Source organism: Equus quagga, chromosome 11 (assembly GCF_021613505.1).
Source record: "Equus quagga isolate Etosha38 chromosome 11, UCLA_HA_Equagga_1.0, whole genome shotgun sequence".
Lineage (NCBI taxonomy): Eukaryota > Metazoa > Chordata > Mammalia > Perissodactyla > Equidae > Equus > Equus quagga.
The window spans coordinates 25,598,796-25,618,106 of NC_060277.1; the positions used below are offsets into that span (position 1 = coordinate 25,598,796).

Consider the following 19,311-nt stretch of genomic DNA (forward strand, 5'->3'; position numbering starts at 1 on the left):
GGGCCAAAAGAGGTGAACAGATACTTAACAAAAGAAGATAAACAAATGGTCAATAAGCACATGAAAACTGCTCAACATCTTTGGTCATTAAGTAGATTCAAATGTAAACCGCAATAAGATATCATTTCACACTCACTGGAATGACTAAAATTTAAAACCTTGACAGGGCCAGCCCCGGTGCCCTAATGGTCAAGTTCAGCATACTCTGCTTCAGTAGGCCCAGGTTCAGTTCCCAGGCATGGACATACACCACTCATCTATCAATAGCCATGCTGTGACAGTGGCTCACATACAAAATAGGGGAAGAATGGCAAGAGATGTTAGCTCAGGGTGAATCTTCCTCTGCAAAAAGAGGAAGATTGGCAATAGCTGTTAGCTCAGGGTGAATCTTCCTCAGGAAAAACAAAAAGGTTGGGGGGATGGCCAGCCCCAGTGGCCTAGTGGTTAAGTTTGGCACACTCCACTTCAGCAACACAGGTTTGGTTCCCAGGCACAGACCTACACTACTCGTCTGTCAGTGGCCATGCTGTCGTGGCAGCTCACATACAAAAAGAGGAATATTGACAACAGATGTTAGTTCAGGGTGAATCTTCCTCAGCAAATAAATAAATAAATAAATAAATAAAGAGGGGCCAGCACCATGGCCGAGTGGTTAAGTTCGCATGCTCCGCTTCAGCAGCCTGGCGTTTCGCCGGTTTGGGTCCTGGGCACGGACATGGCACCCCTCATCAAGCCATGCTGAGGCAGCGTCCCACATGCCACAACCAGAAGGATCCACAACTAAGAATATACAGCTGTGTACCAGGGGGCTTTGGGGAGAAAAAGGAAAAATAAAATCTTTAAATAAATAAATAAATAGAAATAAAAAATAAAACCTTGACAACCTCAAGCCTTGGTAAGGATGTATTGCAACCTGAAAACTCCTACATTAATGATGAGAGTGTAAAATGGTACAATCACTTTAGACAACACTTTGGCAGTTTCTTATAAAGTTAAACATACACTTACCATATGAACCAGAAATTCCACTCCTAGGTATACATCCAAGAGAAATGAAAACAACTATCCACAAAATAACTAATACAAGATTGAAGCAGCTGGAAAGAATTCAAATGTCCATCAACAGGAGAATGGACAAACAAATTGTGGTATATTCATACAGTGGAATACTATGCAGTAACAAAAATGAACTGCTAAAACATAAAATCACATAGGTTAATGTGAAAAACGTAAAATGGAAGAAATCAGACACAACAGAGTACGTATTATATAATTCCATTTAGATGAATTCAAAGAACAGGTAAAATTAATCTATTGTGATAGAAAAATTAATCTATGGCAAAATAAATCTACGGGGATAGAAATCGGAACAAAGATCAACTGTAGGATGTAAAGAATAACTAAAAGAGGCAGGAGGAAACTTCACAAGGTGATGGAAATGTTCTATATCAGGGGTCAGCAAAGTATGGCCCATGGGCCAAATCCAGTTCATTGTCTATTTTTGTAAATAAAGTTTACTGGAACCCAGCCATGCTCATTCATTTATATATTATCTATGGATGATTTTGTACAACAAGGGCAAGAAAAAGTTGTGACAGAGATCCGAAGGCCCATAAAGTGTAAAATATTTACTCTCTAGCCCTTTACCGCAAAGGTTTGTCAACCTCTATTCTATATCTTCATTGAGTGCAAGTTACATGATGAATATATTTGCTAAAATTCACTGAATACTACACATAAGATTTGTGGATTTCACTCTAAATTTTACTTCACTTAAAAAAAAAAAAATCCCAGCATATTTTTTTGAGGAAATTCCTAAAATGATTCTGAAATTTATATGGAAATGCAAAGGGCCTAGAATAGCCCAGATCAGTGTTGTACAAAGAAGTATAACGTGAACAACATATACAATTTAAAATTTTTTAATAGCTACATTTTCTAAAGCTTTTTAAAAGAGGTAAAATTAATTTTACTAACATTTTATTTAATCCAACACATACAAACTATCATTTCAACTGTCGGAAGACCATTTTTCATCGGTCTTTTGCATTTCTGCACACCTATAAGTAGAGGTACAGATAGCTTTTGTCCTAGATCATCTTTTCAACAGTATTTGTTGCTGTCCAGTATAATGTCCCCCTCCAGGTCAAAAGCTGAGTTTGTTTACAGCCCCCTTATAAAAAATAGGGTTTCCTAAGCTCAGAGTTCCTCAACTATGACACAAACCCACTGAATATGCAGGCACCCACCTATACCAACTGCTGCATCACCCCATAGGGTCTGAGGGGCAAGATGAACTGAGGCAAACATGAAGCTCACGTTGCCTGCTGGGCCATGACTAATAAAATTCTTTGTCTCAAGCCAGCCCTGGTGGCCTAGCAGTTAGAGTTCAGAGCACTCCACTTCGGGGGCCGTGTTCAGTTCCTGGGCGCAAAACTACACCACTTGTCTGTCAGTGGCCATGCTGTGGCGGCAGCTCACACAGAAGAACCAAGAGAACTTCTAAGTAAACACAACTATGTACTGGGGCTTTGGGGGTGGGGAGGAGAAAAAAGGAGGAAGATTGGCAACAGATGTTAGCTTAGGGTAAATCTTCCCATGCAAAAAAAGATTCTTCGTCTCAAATCCAGGAGTTTCATGTCTTCTGCCAACATTCATCAAACCATGGCAGGTTAACACGTCACCTTGCAAGCAGGGTAAAATCTTAGATCTTTCACAGTTCTTGACATCAAGGACTATAATCAACATGTAATCAAAATTTTTAAAATTTTAATAAGATATTTTATAGTCTTCATTTTCATACTAAGTCTTCAAAGTTCAGTATATATTTTTACACTTAGAACATGTGTCAATTTGGATGTTAAATTTTTATTGGAAATATGTAATCTGTATTTAGACTTCATAAAATCTACAGTTAGGAAAGTGGATTCACATTCCCAAGTTGTTCCAAGAATACTCATGTTGATAATGAGGGAGGCTATAGATGTGTGGGAACAGGGGGTATATGGGAAATCTCTGTACCTTCTGCTCAATTTTGCTATGAACCTAAAACTGCTCTAAAAAATAAAGTGTATTAAAAATAAAAGTTTTCCAATAGCTGAATCAAGTATCTTTTAAAAATTTATATTTAAGTTAATTAAAATTAAATAAAATTAAAAATTTAGTTCCCTAGCCACATTGGCCACATTTTAAGTACTCAGTGTCCACATGTGGCTAGTGACTATGGTATCAGACAGCTCAGGTCTAGTCAGTCTGGAAAAAGAGTGAAGTTAGAGGACTTACGCAGCCAGATATAAAGAGAATTAAGACAGTGTAATACTGCAACAAGAACAGACCAACGGTAAAAAATAGAAGCCCACACATATATAGACGCTTTTATTTATGTAAAGGTGGCACTGCAGTAGCCTGGAAAAAAGAGCTCTATTCAAAAAATGTTCCTTGGTCAACTGGAAATCCACATGCAAAAAAATGAATCTTGACCCAAACCTAACATCATACACAAAAATTAATTCCAAATGGATCATAGATCTAAATGTGAAAAGTAAAACAATAAAGCTTCTAAAAGATAATTTAAAAATACCTTCATGACCTTAAGGTAAACAAAGATTTCTTATGTTCGTAATGAACTTAGGTTCATTAAAAGACTCCACTAAAAAAATTAAAATGCAAGCCACACAGTGGGAGAAAATATTTGCAATCTATGTATCTTCAAAGGACTCATATCCGAAATATATAAAGAACTCCTACAATTCATTAAGAAATAGAATCCAGGGGCCGGCCCCGTGGCCAAGTGGTTAAGTTCACGCACTCTGCTTCGGCAGCCCAGGGTTTCACAGGTTTGGATCCTCAGCGCAGACCTAGCACCGCTCATCAAGCCATGCTGAGGCGGCATCCTACATGCCACAACTAGAAGGACTCACAACTAAAAATATATACAACTATGTACTGGGGGGCTTTGGGGAGAAGAAGGAAAAATAAAATCTTTAAAAAAAAAAATGAAAGAGATAGAATCCAGCAATTCCACTTCTGGGTATTTATCCGAAGGAAACAAAATCACTATCTTGAAAGCTATCTTCACGCCCGTGTTCACTGCAGCATTATTTACAATAGCCAAGACATGGAAACAACTTAGGCGTCCATCAACAGATGAATGGATAAATCAATAGTAATATAAATCAAGATGTTGATTACCATTGCGAGTAAAAAGCTAGTGACTTGGAAGGTGCACAATGGGAGCCTCTGGGCACTATAAATGTGTTACTTCTTGCTTTAGGTTGCACTTACACAGATCTATTTATCAAAATACAGTGGGCTTTTATACTTATCATTTGCTTTCTAAATGAAACATATTTCAATAAGCATACTTAAAAAATAAAGTTAACAGTACTTGTCCTTTCTGTACTTTCTACTATGCACATGTAGTATTTTTATAATTAAAAATAATTTATTTTTTAAATAGAAAAAAATAATCAGATACAAACTGAAGAGATCTATCTTAATAGCCCCAGGAGTCTTAAAGGTGAGACATGAATATGATCTGGCCACCAAAAGTTAATGCAACACAAAACAGAAAAGGTAACCTGTAATACTGCTGCTAGGCATATCTAAAGGAATATATTGAGATATGGGGGACACATTTTCAGAGTGACATTCATAAAGTAGACTGTAATCTCAAGAAAGGAATGGTTTCTAGATCCATGTCATGAGATTTGACTGATAGGACAAATGAGAGCCGACATTGAGAAGAGAGTAACAACACCCCAGCATCCTGTATCTAGCATATAGATGGCACCAAAAAATATTTGGGGAATAAGTAAATGAATGGATGAATGGGAGAAATATAAGGATGTTTTAAAGGTCGTAAATGGAATTGGGACAAGTGAGCACCCAATAATTTGATAAATGAACAAACAAGTAAATAAATGAATAAGATATTATCAGTCTTGATAATGTTTAAAGAGCTGTCATAAGTCCAATGAGGACTAGAGTTATATATGTTGTGTCTGGAGAAAGATTCAAGATGAATGGGGAGAAGTTACAGAAAACCTTGAATTTCATCCTATTTAAAGAATTTGCTAACAGCTAGGGCTGTCCAAAAACAAATAGGATGCCTCAAAAAGAAAGGGTTAAGACAGAAACTACATGCCCCTCTGACATTTGACTACACGACCCAGAGGTCCTCTTCAGCTCTAACATTCTAGGGTTCTATGAAACGTTATCTTTATATCTTACTGCACAGTAAATAGTTCATAGCCTCTTGAGCTCCTTTGAAAACAGCATCCATAGGGCCGGCTCCGTGGCCCAGTGGTTAAGGTTGCGCACTCTGCTGCCGCAGCCCAGGGTTCAGAACCTGGGCGCAGACATGGTACCGCTCATCAGGCCACGTTGAGGTGGTGTCCCACATCCCACAACTGGAAGGACCTGCAACTAAGATATACAACTATGTACGAAGGTGGGTAGATAAATTAGAAAAAAAAAAAAGGTTGGCAACAGTTGTTAGCTCAGGTGCCAATCTTTAAAAATAAAATTGAAAAAAAAGAAAAAAAAAAAGAAAACAGTATCCATAAACAGTATCTTACTAAATTAAGATATTTTACCTTAGTGACTTACCTGCATACTATAAATCAAATTTCAACAGCTGTCTTTGAAACATGATGACAAAAGCAGTAATTCATATTTTCTAAGAAACTTTAGGTGTTCAGGACAGCCAGAGAAAAGGTAGTTAAATCCAGGAGAACAAAAACCATCCCTGGTTACCTACGAAGGCCCTTGGACAATCAGAAAAATCAAAACTGCATATTCTAGAATTCAAAGCACTGAAATCAGACTGACCCCTTTACTACTGTTAATATATGTGAGTCCTCCCCCAAATTAAAATGGTTTTAGTAATTCTATATAGAGTTCATCCCATTTCTATTCACTAACTGGAATCCACCACCCAGCATTTTCAGCATTAATACTTCAATTACTCCTGGCATAGCCTCACATTTATATAACATTTCCTATAGTTTTCAAAGGACTTCCTCATATTATATAATACCTTATTTGAGCCTAGTAAATGACATTTGAGGAAGGTAGAGTTAGGATAATTAATCCCATTCTACAGATGAGAAAATGGAAATACCAAATTAAATGATTGATCCAGTACTACAAAATGAAACCAAAATCACAATCTAGTCTTTCCAGGTCACATTTTATCATTTGTCTGGATCCCGTATGTTCACCAGGCCTAAGACAGAACTGATGGAAATTCTTCAAAGTAACAGTTATGAAATAAAAGGAGCTTCACTTCTTCACAAAGAGAAAGAAGATTGTTGCCAAAAAGCACACACGCTTAGTTAAACAAAATCAAAACTATATAAGGAATTTAGATTTCCAGTTTAAAATGTTTACCCAACTGCTGTGAGAAAAACGCACAATCAGGAAAAGCACATTTAATATTTCTAAAGGGCTGGATTAAAATTTCAGCTGTAAACTTCATTACTGTAATTAGATTTTTAATGCATATTTATTAAACATCCATTCAAATACTGTGCTCACAATTATTCATGAGTTATTTGTACATTTGTGTTGACTTTAACAAACTGTAAACAGTGGCCACTGACCAGAAATGTTCTCCTACAATGACAGAAGCCCATGCTAAGGTCATAGGCAGCCCATTTACGCTCTATTATGTTCTAATCATACACAAAAGATAAATATTCAGCTGCTTTTTTGAAAACTGCAATGGTCATCAAGGACCCAAAAAGTCAGACTTACCAGTGACATTAGAGACCTATGTTTGATTCAGTGATGAATAAACAAAGTGCAGAATACAAGAAAATCAAATCTTAATTAAACTCTTTCTTTAGAAAAACAACATAAGCCATCATCAAGGAACGTATCACAAGATGATTTACTTTATTTATAAAGGGCTGATTTAGGGGCTTTAAAAGGGTGCTTTTGATTTAAATAGAAAAATTATGAAAATTAAAACTAAATGCTTGCTGGTTATCATTCTTTTCCTTTAGAAGCTAATCTTAAATATGCCAATGTGTGTAACTTTACAAAAGGAAAAAACAGTACTTTAAATTTCATGATAATAAATCAGTAAAATACTGCCTAAAAATCTGAATAAAGCTATTCTGAAGTAATTATAGGCATGGCCTAGCATACTGAGTAACCCCTTAATATTCACTCTGTTCATACACTAATAATGAGATCTAAGGGATCTATTTTCTTTCAAACGACAAAGAAAAACATCTATTTGTTATATTCATTTAAATTTTATACACTCACACATATACAAATCAGAATTTTTAAATGGAATCTACAGGAATTGCATTTAAGATATAAACTGCATTATGAAGCTATGAAGGAACTACTCTAAGAATTACACACTCAGGCTTTAAAAATTGTTGAAAACTGCCACCTGGTCAAGAATATGGATAGATATCGTGCTGAAAAGGTAACTTCTGGTAATGCCTCAATGGAGAGAAGAAGTAAGAAGGGACAAGCAAGACAGTCAACAAAGGTTATGAAAAAGACTCCAGAGATAAAATTATCAGGTACTTCCAGTAGGGTAGGCATACAAAGGGGACCTCAACAGAACACCTTAGGCAAGGAAGACAAAACACAGCAAGAAGAATAGACATATCCAAAAGGCTTTTAAGAGAGAAATTAGAACAAATCTTAGTCACATGTTAGTGAAATATATGAGTGATCTAGTTAGATAGATTCAAGCAGAGGCTAGAGGACCTCCGAGAATTTATAGCACATATTACTGCACTGGGCCCAAGGCTGAACTACCTATTTCTACACCTTTGATACCTATTATTTCTGTGGTACTTTTCATGAAAAGACAAATTCAAAAACCCAGTTATACCCATTTAAACATTCATCATTTACTTAAACAAAGAGAATGAAGCTCTTGAGGTGTAACACAGTGCTAATCTACAGAAGATCAATAATCCATTTCTAGACCTCTGAAGTTCCTTTCTATCACTTCTACTCTTGGACTGACCCTATTTCATCTGCCTCTCCTTCCACCCCAGAACTACATCGAGGGCACTATGTCTATGTAATAAGCTGTGCTATGCTTTTAAAAAATTTTAATTGAAGGAAACCATTAACATGAAGTTAATCAGCCTCAAGAGTGGGCATGAATATTCTTTCCTAATATAATAATAAATGTTAATGGAAATCCAAGAAATATGAAGTTTCACATAAGGGTATTCATCTAATTGGATAATAAAAGTCCAAAGCCCATCTTCTTAACCACTTATCTGTACTACCAATAAATTATATCAATTCATCAATTCATATGGCTGAGTTGGATTAGTTCTCCTCATATTAATACCTAATCAAGATCTTCTAAGCACATGTAGTAAAGAATAGATTGTGGAGCTAAAGGTAAGTATGAGTCATCATTTAAGAGACACCTAAAAATATAACATTGAGATACAGAGGGACACTATAATAATAGGAAATCACAAGATATGACTCTCATATTACCTTGCCTCTATGAAATAAACTTAATTTCTAAGTCTAGCTTAAATAAAATAGAATTTTCAGACAAGCTAATTTTCAGTTTTAGAAAACCTAGAAACATTCTCTTCCTTGGCTTCTCTCCTAGTTTTCCTAAGACCTCTCTCCTGCTCTCCGACAAGTTTATGTTCTTCTGCTCATAAACTGTCAGTTTTCCTCAAGGACTCACCCTCAGCCTTTTCTCCTTTTCACCCTACAAATATTCCCAGGCTAGTTCTTCCATTCTCATGGGTCTCCACACCTCATATTTCCTTTCTTAGTCTCAGATCCCCATATTTTCTACAACTAATTAGACTTATTTACCTAGAATCGTCATAAACACCTCAAATTTAACAAATCGAAAATGGAATCTCCCTCTAAAATGCCTCTGGACCTTTCGTGTGTTTGTTTCCCTTGATAGATGGATGGTGAAACCACTAAATTACCCAAACTAGGAAACCTAAATTGGTCTTAACTCTTCTTTCCTTCTCTTCCCCAAAGCCTGTCAACTCTACCAAAGTGTCTCTGAATTCCCTCTCTTGCTGCCCTGCTCTCCACCTCTTGCCACAGCAGTAATTGAGGCCACAAACTACTCTCCCTTGAACTACAACTTCCTCCTAAATAATCACCCAGCTTCCAATATTCCCCCATCCAGGCATTCCTGATCTGTTTTTCAGGCAGCAGTAAGAATAATCACGCTAAACCAGATTGATCACCTCTCTTCTTAAGAAACCTACAAAATCGTCCCACTGAACCTAGACATCTTACACCACACAAGCCTCCTTTAACCAGATCCCAGGCCACCTTCCCAGCTTCATCTCTAGCTATTCTCACTGGGGGACCATAAACCAATAAAGGCCATGTACAGCTCAATTCTATACTTTTACTAAAAAAAACTTCCTCTCCCTAAGCAGAGCTGCTTTCTCATCTGTAGTCCTACCCCTCACTTCAGATGGGCCTAGATGATGGGTTATTAATGTCCATTATTATGTTAAGGAGCTAGTAGAACACAGAGGTTGCGTTTGTGGTTCTGGAGCAAAAATACCTGGGTTCAAATCCCAGTTAGGTGCCCACGCCTGTTTATTCATCTATAAAATAGAGATAACAATAATCTTACAGGGTTTTTAATGAAGACTAAATTATGAAGAAAGAAAGTGCTAGTATACTGCCTGGAACATAGAAAGGGTTCAATAAACGTTAGCTATTGGAATTTCAGCTCCCTTCCAAGACTGTGAGCTATTCAAGGGCTGGGACCCGATTTCATTCACTTCCCTCCCCCCCACACACACACTTAATACAAGGCTTCAACTGAATTACCAATTTTGAGGCATTTTCTACCCACACCACAGCCACTCTGATTTCTAATAAAATATTTCCCTTTAACTACCTAAAGGTTGAATAACTGTTACATTAATGAAAACCTTAAATGAAGGTTTCTTTCTTAGACCTAAAAGAAAACAGGCAGTGAAATCAAAATTGACCATATATGCTTAAATTACCTAAAACACCAAATTTCACTTTCAATTTTTTAATAATCTAACTATTTTAAACAGATGTATCCCAAATGGAATTCACAATATTGTATTTCCTAAGGAATTTAAAGTTAGGCAATCAGGTAGGTGATTTGGATGAACAGCATTCTAGGATCCCTAAAGTTTTCATAGTTCCAGTTTCCAAAATGTCTTGGAGTCAGGGCTGGCATTAAAGCTTAGATGGGGCATAAAAACAAAGTTAAGAACCTGCTCTTCCTTTCCCCTTATTACTTTCCTTTCTCTATTTCCTTCTTTTGTTTAACATTAAGCCAATGCTTCTATCACATTACACTGCAGTAAACAGTAGACTTGAAAAGACGAAAAAGTAGAGATAAAATATGAACGTATGTAAACAGTAAAAAAAAAAAAAAAAAACAAGAAAGGGATACAAAACAAATTTTTAAATCAGACTCTAAACGCTGAATAACATTTCAACTTAAATTGTCCTTTTGTTTAAAGAAGGGGAAGGAGCATCTTTAGCTACAATCAAATCAACCTCTACCCTAGCTGCATTTTCATCAAATCTCCACATCCAAAACTGGCTAAATTTTGAGAATAGGAAGCAGTATGAATACAGGTTAACAGCATAGCCTTTATGGTCAGATATAAGTCCAAATATAGCCTTTACTTGAACCCATAAGTTCTGACACTTAACTAGCCACATAACTTCTGCAATCTTGGATTCATTATCCCCAAAATGAGGATAATGAAAATTAAATGAGATAACATATGCAGAAAGCACTTAGAATAGTGCATGACACAGAATAACCACTCAGTAAATCTTATATGTTATTATGATGACGTTCCTTAAATCTTAATTTTCATAAATTATGGTACATGTATAGAATAGAATTCTATTTTAACCATTTAAAATATGAGGCAGTTCTATATGTATTGATATGGAATGATCTCCAAGATATACTAAATGAAAAAAAAGAAAGGAACAGAACAGTGTGTATAATCTGTTACCATTTTTATTGTTTTAAAAACAGATATTTATATATGTATATGTTTTTATATACACAGAATGTCTCTGGAAGAATACATGAGAAACTAGTAACAGAGATTGCCTCTGTAGAGGAAAACTAAGTGGCTAAGGGATAGAGATGGACGAGTCTTAACATTTTACCATATTCCTTCTTGTACCTTTTGAATTTTGTATCATTTGCTTTTATTGCCTATTCCAAAAGTAAAGTTTCCATTACGATCCAAACCTTATGTTACCAAAATATCCCATTATATAGTAAGTGAATTATGCTAAACTTTGCAGAAAAATCTAAGGTGACTTAATCATGGTGCTAGCATTAATTTCAACTCTATTGATGATAATAATGAAAGTCTGATACGATTTTAGCTAAATTAGCCAATAAGAATCCATTTAAGATGTATAAGAGGGAGTGCTTGGAGATGAGAAACAGGAAAGCATAAGTATGAGAGAGACAATAAGAAAAACGTCATTCATTCATTCAAAAAACATATCTGCCAATCAGACAACAAACATTGTGTGAAGTGCTGCGGAAACAATGACACCTGGTCCTTGCCTTTGAGTAGCCCGCAGTTTAATGGGAGTATATGAATACAGCCGTAAAATTAGCACTCCTGTGGGCTTGGTTACTCAAAATATATGTTCATTCATTCGTGAACACATAACAATTTGAATGAATGAATGAATGAAGCAAGACCCATGATAAAATACACCCCCCTGAAGCCTATAGTGACTTGAAAAGAACATGAAGAACCTATCCCTCAATCTGAGGATGCTTGTACACTTGGGTTCCCAGAACCCCGAGAGCCCGCAGGGGCCTGCAGAGGTCCCAGGCTTGGCTTTTAGATCAGTGCCCGGTCGGTCACCAGCCCGGGAGAGCCTGGGCAGGCGGAAGGCGCAAGGGTCCCCCGGGCCCAACCCCACATTGCATCCCATCAAGCCAGGCACTCCTGCACCTGGGCTCACCGGGTCTCAACTCTACACCGGGAAGGAACAAACTCTGGGTCGACCTCTGACACTCAAAATGAAAGTCACTCTGGGCTAGCTCCCTCAGCGCTCAGGACTCTTTCATGGGCAGACAGTAATAGAAGGGCCTGAAAGTCCTCTCGAGGGGCCCTTAGCTCCGAAAACCGTGAAAGCAGAAGGCAGCTGAGGAGGGAGGGTGACTGACCCGAGGCTTCCCCGGTCAGAGGCAGTCATGGCCTACTCAAGGCACAGTCACTGACCTTTCCAAATGGGGTTTCCAAGGACGGTGGCCGGAGGGGCGAGAGCAGCGGCCTTGGCCCCGCACCCAACACATCTCCCTCTCAGCCGGCTCTGTACTAAGCGCAGGGTAACCAAGGGCGACCAGGAGGCCGCCATCTTGAGCTCCGTACAAGGGAAGGAAGAAAAAAACTTTATTGAAACCCAGATGAGAGACTGCAGCACGGACAAACGCAGCCGGGCTAACGGAACCCTCTGGCCAACAGAACGAAAAAGAGCAGCGGAAGAACGCGACCTCTAGTACCCAGGAGGCGGGTTGGACTGCACTGCCCTTCCTTCCGGGTGGCGCCAGCCGAGACTACGACTCCCAGCATGCAGTGCGGCGGCGCCGTGGGAGGGGCGGGGCGGGCAGTTCTAGGCTTGGGAGGAAGGGCGATTCTCCGCCCAGCTCTGGCAGTGTAAGGTCCCTAAACATTCTCAAGGAATTGGAATGTGATTACGACGTGTAGTCACGTAACCACCTCTGAGTCTTTTCGGTTAGCGTAACTGAGTGAGATTCCGAAACCTAAATAAAATGTAGGTGACCCAATGAGCCCTCATATTTTGAGAAAATATTGATGTTACTTCGTCACACCTCTCTAAATGGTAGCCCCAGGGTTTTTTGTCTCCAGCCAAACTCATCTTTGGCATCTTTTGTCCAACTCATCTTTGGCAGAATAGCTGAAATGTGTTCCTACCACTTTTGCTTTCTGTATTTGAATAGCATAATTCATTTTCAATATGGCATACACTCAAATGTTTTGAAAGAATTTATAAATAACATGGGAAAGCCAATGGCCTGAGATGGACAATGAATGGATGGAGTGGCCATGAGATAGTGTATCCAAAGAGGAATTTCTAAGTGATCTGCCCTAATTTGATTAAACAAAAAATGTTTTGAGTCACTATGATAAGTGTATTGGGAATACAAATTGCTGTTCAGAAGAGGCTGGCATTCCAGTAGGAGGGATGAAGAAAGTAACAGATTCTACCAGGTGTCAGAGAATCAATGAAAGGAGAGCACTTTGGCTGGGAAATCAGGAAGACCTTCTAGAAGCTTTACTTTTAACAGGAAATGAAGACATTCCAAGAACAGGGAGTAAAGTGAGCTAAGGCAGGCAGGAAAGAAAGTCTGGATTACAGGAAGGAGAAGCCAAGTTTCAGTTGTGTGAAAACTAAATAAAAACTACACTCGAAAGAGTTCCAGGAAGTTAGGCAGTTGGTCCACAATAGAAGATTCCAAAGAAACGGGAAAAGGGAGAGCATAGCACGTATAACAGTTTGGAGACTTCTCTACCAACTCTGTCAAATCATTTATGGAAAAATTATTTTGATTGTATCGTTCAAAATGAATCAATTTATACTTACTATTTGTTTTCTATCTTTAATTCCATTGTCTGACATGACAAGCTATTCCTCTATGCTCTAGGGAATGGGGTTTTTCGTTTGTTTCTTTCATTTCATGTTACTAATTTTTCGTGTGACACTTTGTGAAAGACCTTTTGAAAAAATTGGACTATTTCTTCCTTGACTTACATATTCATCACACTTAAGACTGTCAGAGATTATCTAGGTATCGTTTTTGTTCCTCTGGGAAAACAATTGCCTTGGTCAATGAAATTACCTTTGATTAGACTTTCCAACAGCTTAATAATTATGGAAGTGAAATAAGCACTCACATATAGTCTAAAGCCAAATTGGCAGGAAGATCTACAGAAGATTTTCACGTGGCTGTGCAAATAGACAGAAACATGGCAAATGAACTTTATTGTATACAAGTATGGGTAACAGTGGGAAATAACTTAGATTACATTTGTTGTATTCAAGAGAATCCTCATGACCAGAAGACTAACTAGTAGCTGTTGTAAAATATTTTATTAAAACATCAGTCCTGTGCTCCTGCTGTACCTGCAATTGTGAAAACAAATAAAAAAGCAAAAATAACCCTAAAAGAAATTTTGAACATCATCAGAAAAACTAACAGAGGTAAATCAGAAAATCAGAAAGCATTATCTTGTCCTTATTTAAAAATCTTCCTAGAGAAAGGGCCAAGTAGTTCTGACATCTGCTCTCAAGGACAAAACTAGTCCGAAAGTAACCAGAGAAGGACAAATAAAATAAAGAAGGAAATGGGAAAAAAGTGGTTGACAGAAAACATACTATAGTAGTCATCAGAAGATATATTTGGATTCTGATTTAGTCACTGATTTATCCTCTCCCTTTCTGTTTTCCTTATCTATAAAATTAAGATGGTGTCTGTCCCAGCTACGTCACAGAGGTTTTGTGAAAATTGAATGAGATAATGTATATACACAAAGAGTTAGTCAAATGCACATGTAAATAGAAATTGAAAGGGAATAAGGTCAAAATCTAAAGTAAGGAAGAGCCTAGACCAGCATGGATTCATGATATCCAAGAAGTGTAGAAATAAGGCATGTACCCTAAAGCTTGAAAAAAGTAGGGGGAAATTTTTAAATAAATAGAGGAAAGTACTACTGAACCTTAACACTTGAAACAGCAAATTTATAAAACTCATTAAAAGCAAAAAAAAAAGGGGGGGATTTCAAGTAGGATTTAAATAAATGAGATGATAATCCATAATAAATATGGGTGATTTGGAGTATTCAGTTTTTCTCTAGCTCTAGGACACTATAATTTTCCAACAGTAAGTTCACAAGGTTGTCACCTTAGAGGGTGCCTGTTGGCCACTGTCAGAGACAGACTATAGATGGGATAGGCTGTTGCATGAACAAGCCAGGATGCCATCCCTTAATACTGTTATTGTTGTTGTTCTTCTTCTTACGAGCATTCCCTTTGGGTAAGAGGATGCCCTAACTCTTGATTCCAACTTCCACTACGCTATCTGTAGCCCTCTCTGCCTCAGTAGATAGCAACAGGCCTTCCAGTTGCGCAGACCATTTATCAGAGTCATCCTCTTTCTTTCTCATCCCCTCATCCAGTCTACAGTGAAATTTGTTGGCCCCACCTTGGAAAGAATCCAGAATTTCATCACTTTTCACCACTAACATTGCTACGACCAATCCTGGTCCAAGTCATCATCATCTCCCTCATGGATGATTGCAGTCGTGTCCAATTGGTCTCTTTGCACCCACTCTTGATGCCTACAGCTATTCTCCACAGAGCAGCCAAATTCATTTTTTAAATTTTAGCTTGAATCATGCCATTGCTGAGTTCAACACCCACTAGTGCCTTCCTCTGTCACTCAATTATTTAAATAAACTACAAGGCCTCATGACTTAGACCCCAACTAGCTCTCTGATCTCATCTCAAGCCACTCTCCATTCCCCTCCCTCTAGTCCATCCACATTGGCTCTCTTGGTGTTCCTGGAACTCACAAGCCTGCTTCCCACCCAAAAGCTTTTTGTGTTGCCTGCACCTTCTGCCTGGAATGCTCTCCTCCGAGATAGCTACTTGGTTTACTCCTCATGTCCTTACTTCCTTATGACACCTTCTCAGTTAAGGCCTTCTCTATCAAATTACAATCTCAGTCAGCACTCCTTTTCCTCCTTCCCAGCTTTATTTTCTCCACAATTATTACCATCGTCTGGCATAATACGTACTTTACTAATTTATTAGCTTATTATCTGCTCTTACTGCTCTTTCTAGAATTTAAACTCCACGTGGGCAGGGATTTATGTCTTTTTCTCACTGCTATATCCCCAGGGCCTAGAATAGTGCCTAAGTTAGTAGACACTCAGCAAACAATAAATATTTGTTGAATGCCTGAATGAGTAGCCTTAGTAAAAATACAAAATTTATCATCTTTTAGTTTTTCTGCAAAAAAGCAGACTACCTACTTCATGAAATCAGTGATGCTCCTAATATTTTTAAGCCAAATTGAAAGATTAATAAAAAACCACCATCAAACTCAATATCACAGAAGTAACTGGAATACAACCAAAGAGCCCTTATTTTCCACTTCTTATTTATTCATATATTTGTCATTACACATGATGCTTCATAGTTAGAGATTCTTCTAATTTAATAAAGAAACAGTTTAGAGCTATAAGAAATGATATGGTTCATTTGAAGACAGATAAGGAATCATTTAAACCATTATAACTTGTTTTTTGGAGTCAAGTAGAGTCAAATATCTAACTTCTACATTCCAACATTTGTGTTTGATCCTTAACCAAAAGTATAATTTAGATTACTTAATTTCAACAAATAAATAAATATGCCTGTGTCTTATTGACTATGAAAATTTCTAAACAAGATATAGCTAACCTGTGACGTGTAAATTTATATAAAGTGTAGATTTTGGTGCAAGCAGTCCATTCCTTCTAATAAGAAAAAATTATAAATTTGCTAATCTTCAACAAAAGTTGCCATTTTTTTCCTTTACTGAAACATTGTTGGGGGCTGGTCCCTTGGCATAGTGGTTAAATCTGGTGTAATCCACTTCAGTGGCCTGGGTTCACAGGTTTGGATCCCAGGCACAGACCTACACCACTCATTAGCCATGCTGTGACGGTGACCCACATACAAAATAGAGGAAGATTGGCACAGATATTAGCTTAGAGCGAATCTTCCTCGCTAAAACACAAGCAAACAAACAAACAAAAACAAAAATAGTCTCTCTGGCATCTTTTTAAAACAGCAACAACCCCCAATCAATTCTAACCTCCCCCAACTCCACATGGAAATTTGTAATCGGAGAGCAACCTTCAATTAATTTCTCTTCTTCATCACTCACATCCAGTCTTTCACCAGACATGATTGAATCTATCATCTTAATATGGCTTAAATTCATCTACTATCTTTGGGTCTTCCTCCTATCTTTCTGAAGCTAATGCAGTCGTCTCCTAACTGGCTCTGTCTTTCTCCTCCACTCCATCCTACTGTCAGATTTATTTCGAAAAATGTGGCCTATCTGACCACATCCCATCACACAGTCTAAACTTCCAATGCCTTCCTACGTCTACAGAGTGAAATACAGTTTCTTTATTATGGACTTTAGAAAATCAAGACCTGGCTCTTACTGCCTTTCCATCTTCTCATATCACTCAAATGATTTAGACCCAGAATACATGTCATGGGTGATTTACGGAGTATCTCATTTGTTTTCATGAACCTCCATATATATTATTTTGGAAAAACTGTAAAACTTGCCATCCCCCCACTCCCTACCCCCATCTGTATTTCCTGTGTGTTCTGATACTTTTTTTAGTTGGGAGAAAAATTATGTTAATAAAAATAGTTACAAAAACTAGTAATTGAATTTTAATATTTCCAGGGCAACTCCAAGAATGTTCCAAGTTTAATACTGCATATGTATTCAGTATTCATCATTACAAAAAAAAAATGTGGATAGACATCCAGACTTAATGAGAAAAATTATTTTTAGAGTCTCAAGGGAGCTTAAAGATCTTCTGATTTTAACCCAGCCATTTTACATATTAAGACTCAATGATCTTGAGAGATAAAGTGACTTACCCAAGATAACATAGGTACTACTCCTTCTTAAAGTTAACTGAACAGTAATAGGGACTGAAAGCTTATCTACTCAACGAGATAGTTCTTCAAATAGCCCCCAAATCAGATCTATATACAGATAAAAAGTAGACCGTGCTACATAGAATTTTGATTGCCTCTCAGTGATGGTTATAACCAATCCAGTTTTGTTGGTTGGTTAGATGATTTGATGCAATGCATCCAATCAAATAGACTGAATGTTTTTCACTTCTGTGGACTGCTTATTCAGAGGAACTGAAGTTGACCTAAAGTGTAGCCAGTCTTCAAAACCCAAGACGCAATCATAAAACTATATGAATTCATTTATTTATAAGTATTAGTACTTGCATCAGGTGACCATACTCAGAATTAGCCATGATTTGGCCTAGACTTCAAAGGAATCAGCTAAGTGATTTTGTTTGTTTTTGTTTTAAAATGCACATCCTGGGGAGATTGCTTGGATAAGTTTTAAATCAAGGTGAGTTTTATTTAGCCAACTTGGCTGATAACGAAATTCTCAGTCTAGACTCTCTAGATAATAAAACCTGAATACCATTTATTCTTGGGACCTATCTAATTCAAGAAGGGTTTATTCCAAAGTTGAGTGTCTTCTGCCAAAACCAAGACTGGAGAAAACTAAGGGACCAGATGAGGAAAGTGTCATGAGACCTCTAATGTCTATACACACTAATCGTAAGGGCCCAATTTTCCCAGCATGTATCTCACTTAGGCCAAGCAAGTCTCATCAACTTCAAAGGGAGAGATGTGCATCCACAGATCTCAGTTTGCAGTATCCAGGACTTACTCAGCAGGAAGACATACTATAATTTATGGTACCAGGCTTCATTTCTTTAGTCCAAATCAACTCAGCTGGATTTTGAAGCTTTAGTTCTTGGAAATAATCAACCACTCCTTAAAATATCAAATCCACTTGTCTTTATTTCACACATCAATCCTGTTGATTATCTAGGATAAGTCATAGTTTGGGTTTATAGATTGATATACAAGATGTGTAATACAGAGCTCTATGCTGTACAGTCCTACTATGTAGCTTTATAGTATCAAATTACCAAAATTTATTCTGGAGGTAATTTTATGCATAGCAAAGAGAGAAGCAGGAGCTATAATTTCCCATGTTTGCTGTTGAACAATTTAAAAGATATATATAATTCTGTTTATAAGTACTGTTTTTCAGCTTTAAATTGACACTTTACTACCAGGTAAATTATATTTTAATGTAATTACTTTTATATAATAATTATGATCTTGAAAGTCTGCAAAGTGATTAAAGGGCATTTTCCAAGAAATAGATTTCTGGATTTAAATTATGCAATTTTTCTGCTTATATTTTTGGTGTTATCTAATTTATTATTATCATCATTATTATTACTATTATTAAATGGTTATGAAATGGCAAGTATTCAGGTAGACCTTTACAAATATCTGAGACTTTAGGTCTAAAATGTTTTTAATCACAGATTTCAAAAGTTGACAAGTATATCCCCGTTATCTTTTTTTTTTTTAGCATTTATTAGTTTTGACTCACTCTAGGATGTTATACACATCAGCACC

The 19,311-nt window shown here is 37.2% G+C and overlaps 1 protein-coding gene across 2 annotated transcripts in view; it reads right to left on the reverse strand.

Moving 5' to 3' along the window:
- Positions 1-12,535, reverse strand: part of AFG1L (AFG1 like ATPase) — a 194,708-nt gene extending 182,173 nt beyond the window's left edge. For both annotated transcript variants that reach the window (XM_046674358.1, XM_046674357.1), the window contains exon 1: positions 12,249-12,535. In XM_046674358.1, the coding sequence (XP_046530314.1) occupies positions 12,249-12,384 (136 nt within the window). In that variant the 5' untranslated portion in view covers positions 12,385-12,535. The remainder of the gene's footprint in view (positions 1-12,248) is intronic.
- Positions 12,536-19,311: the final 6,776 nt, after the last annotated feature.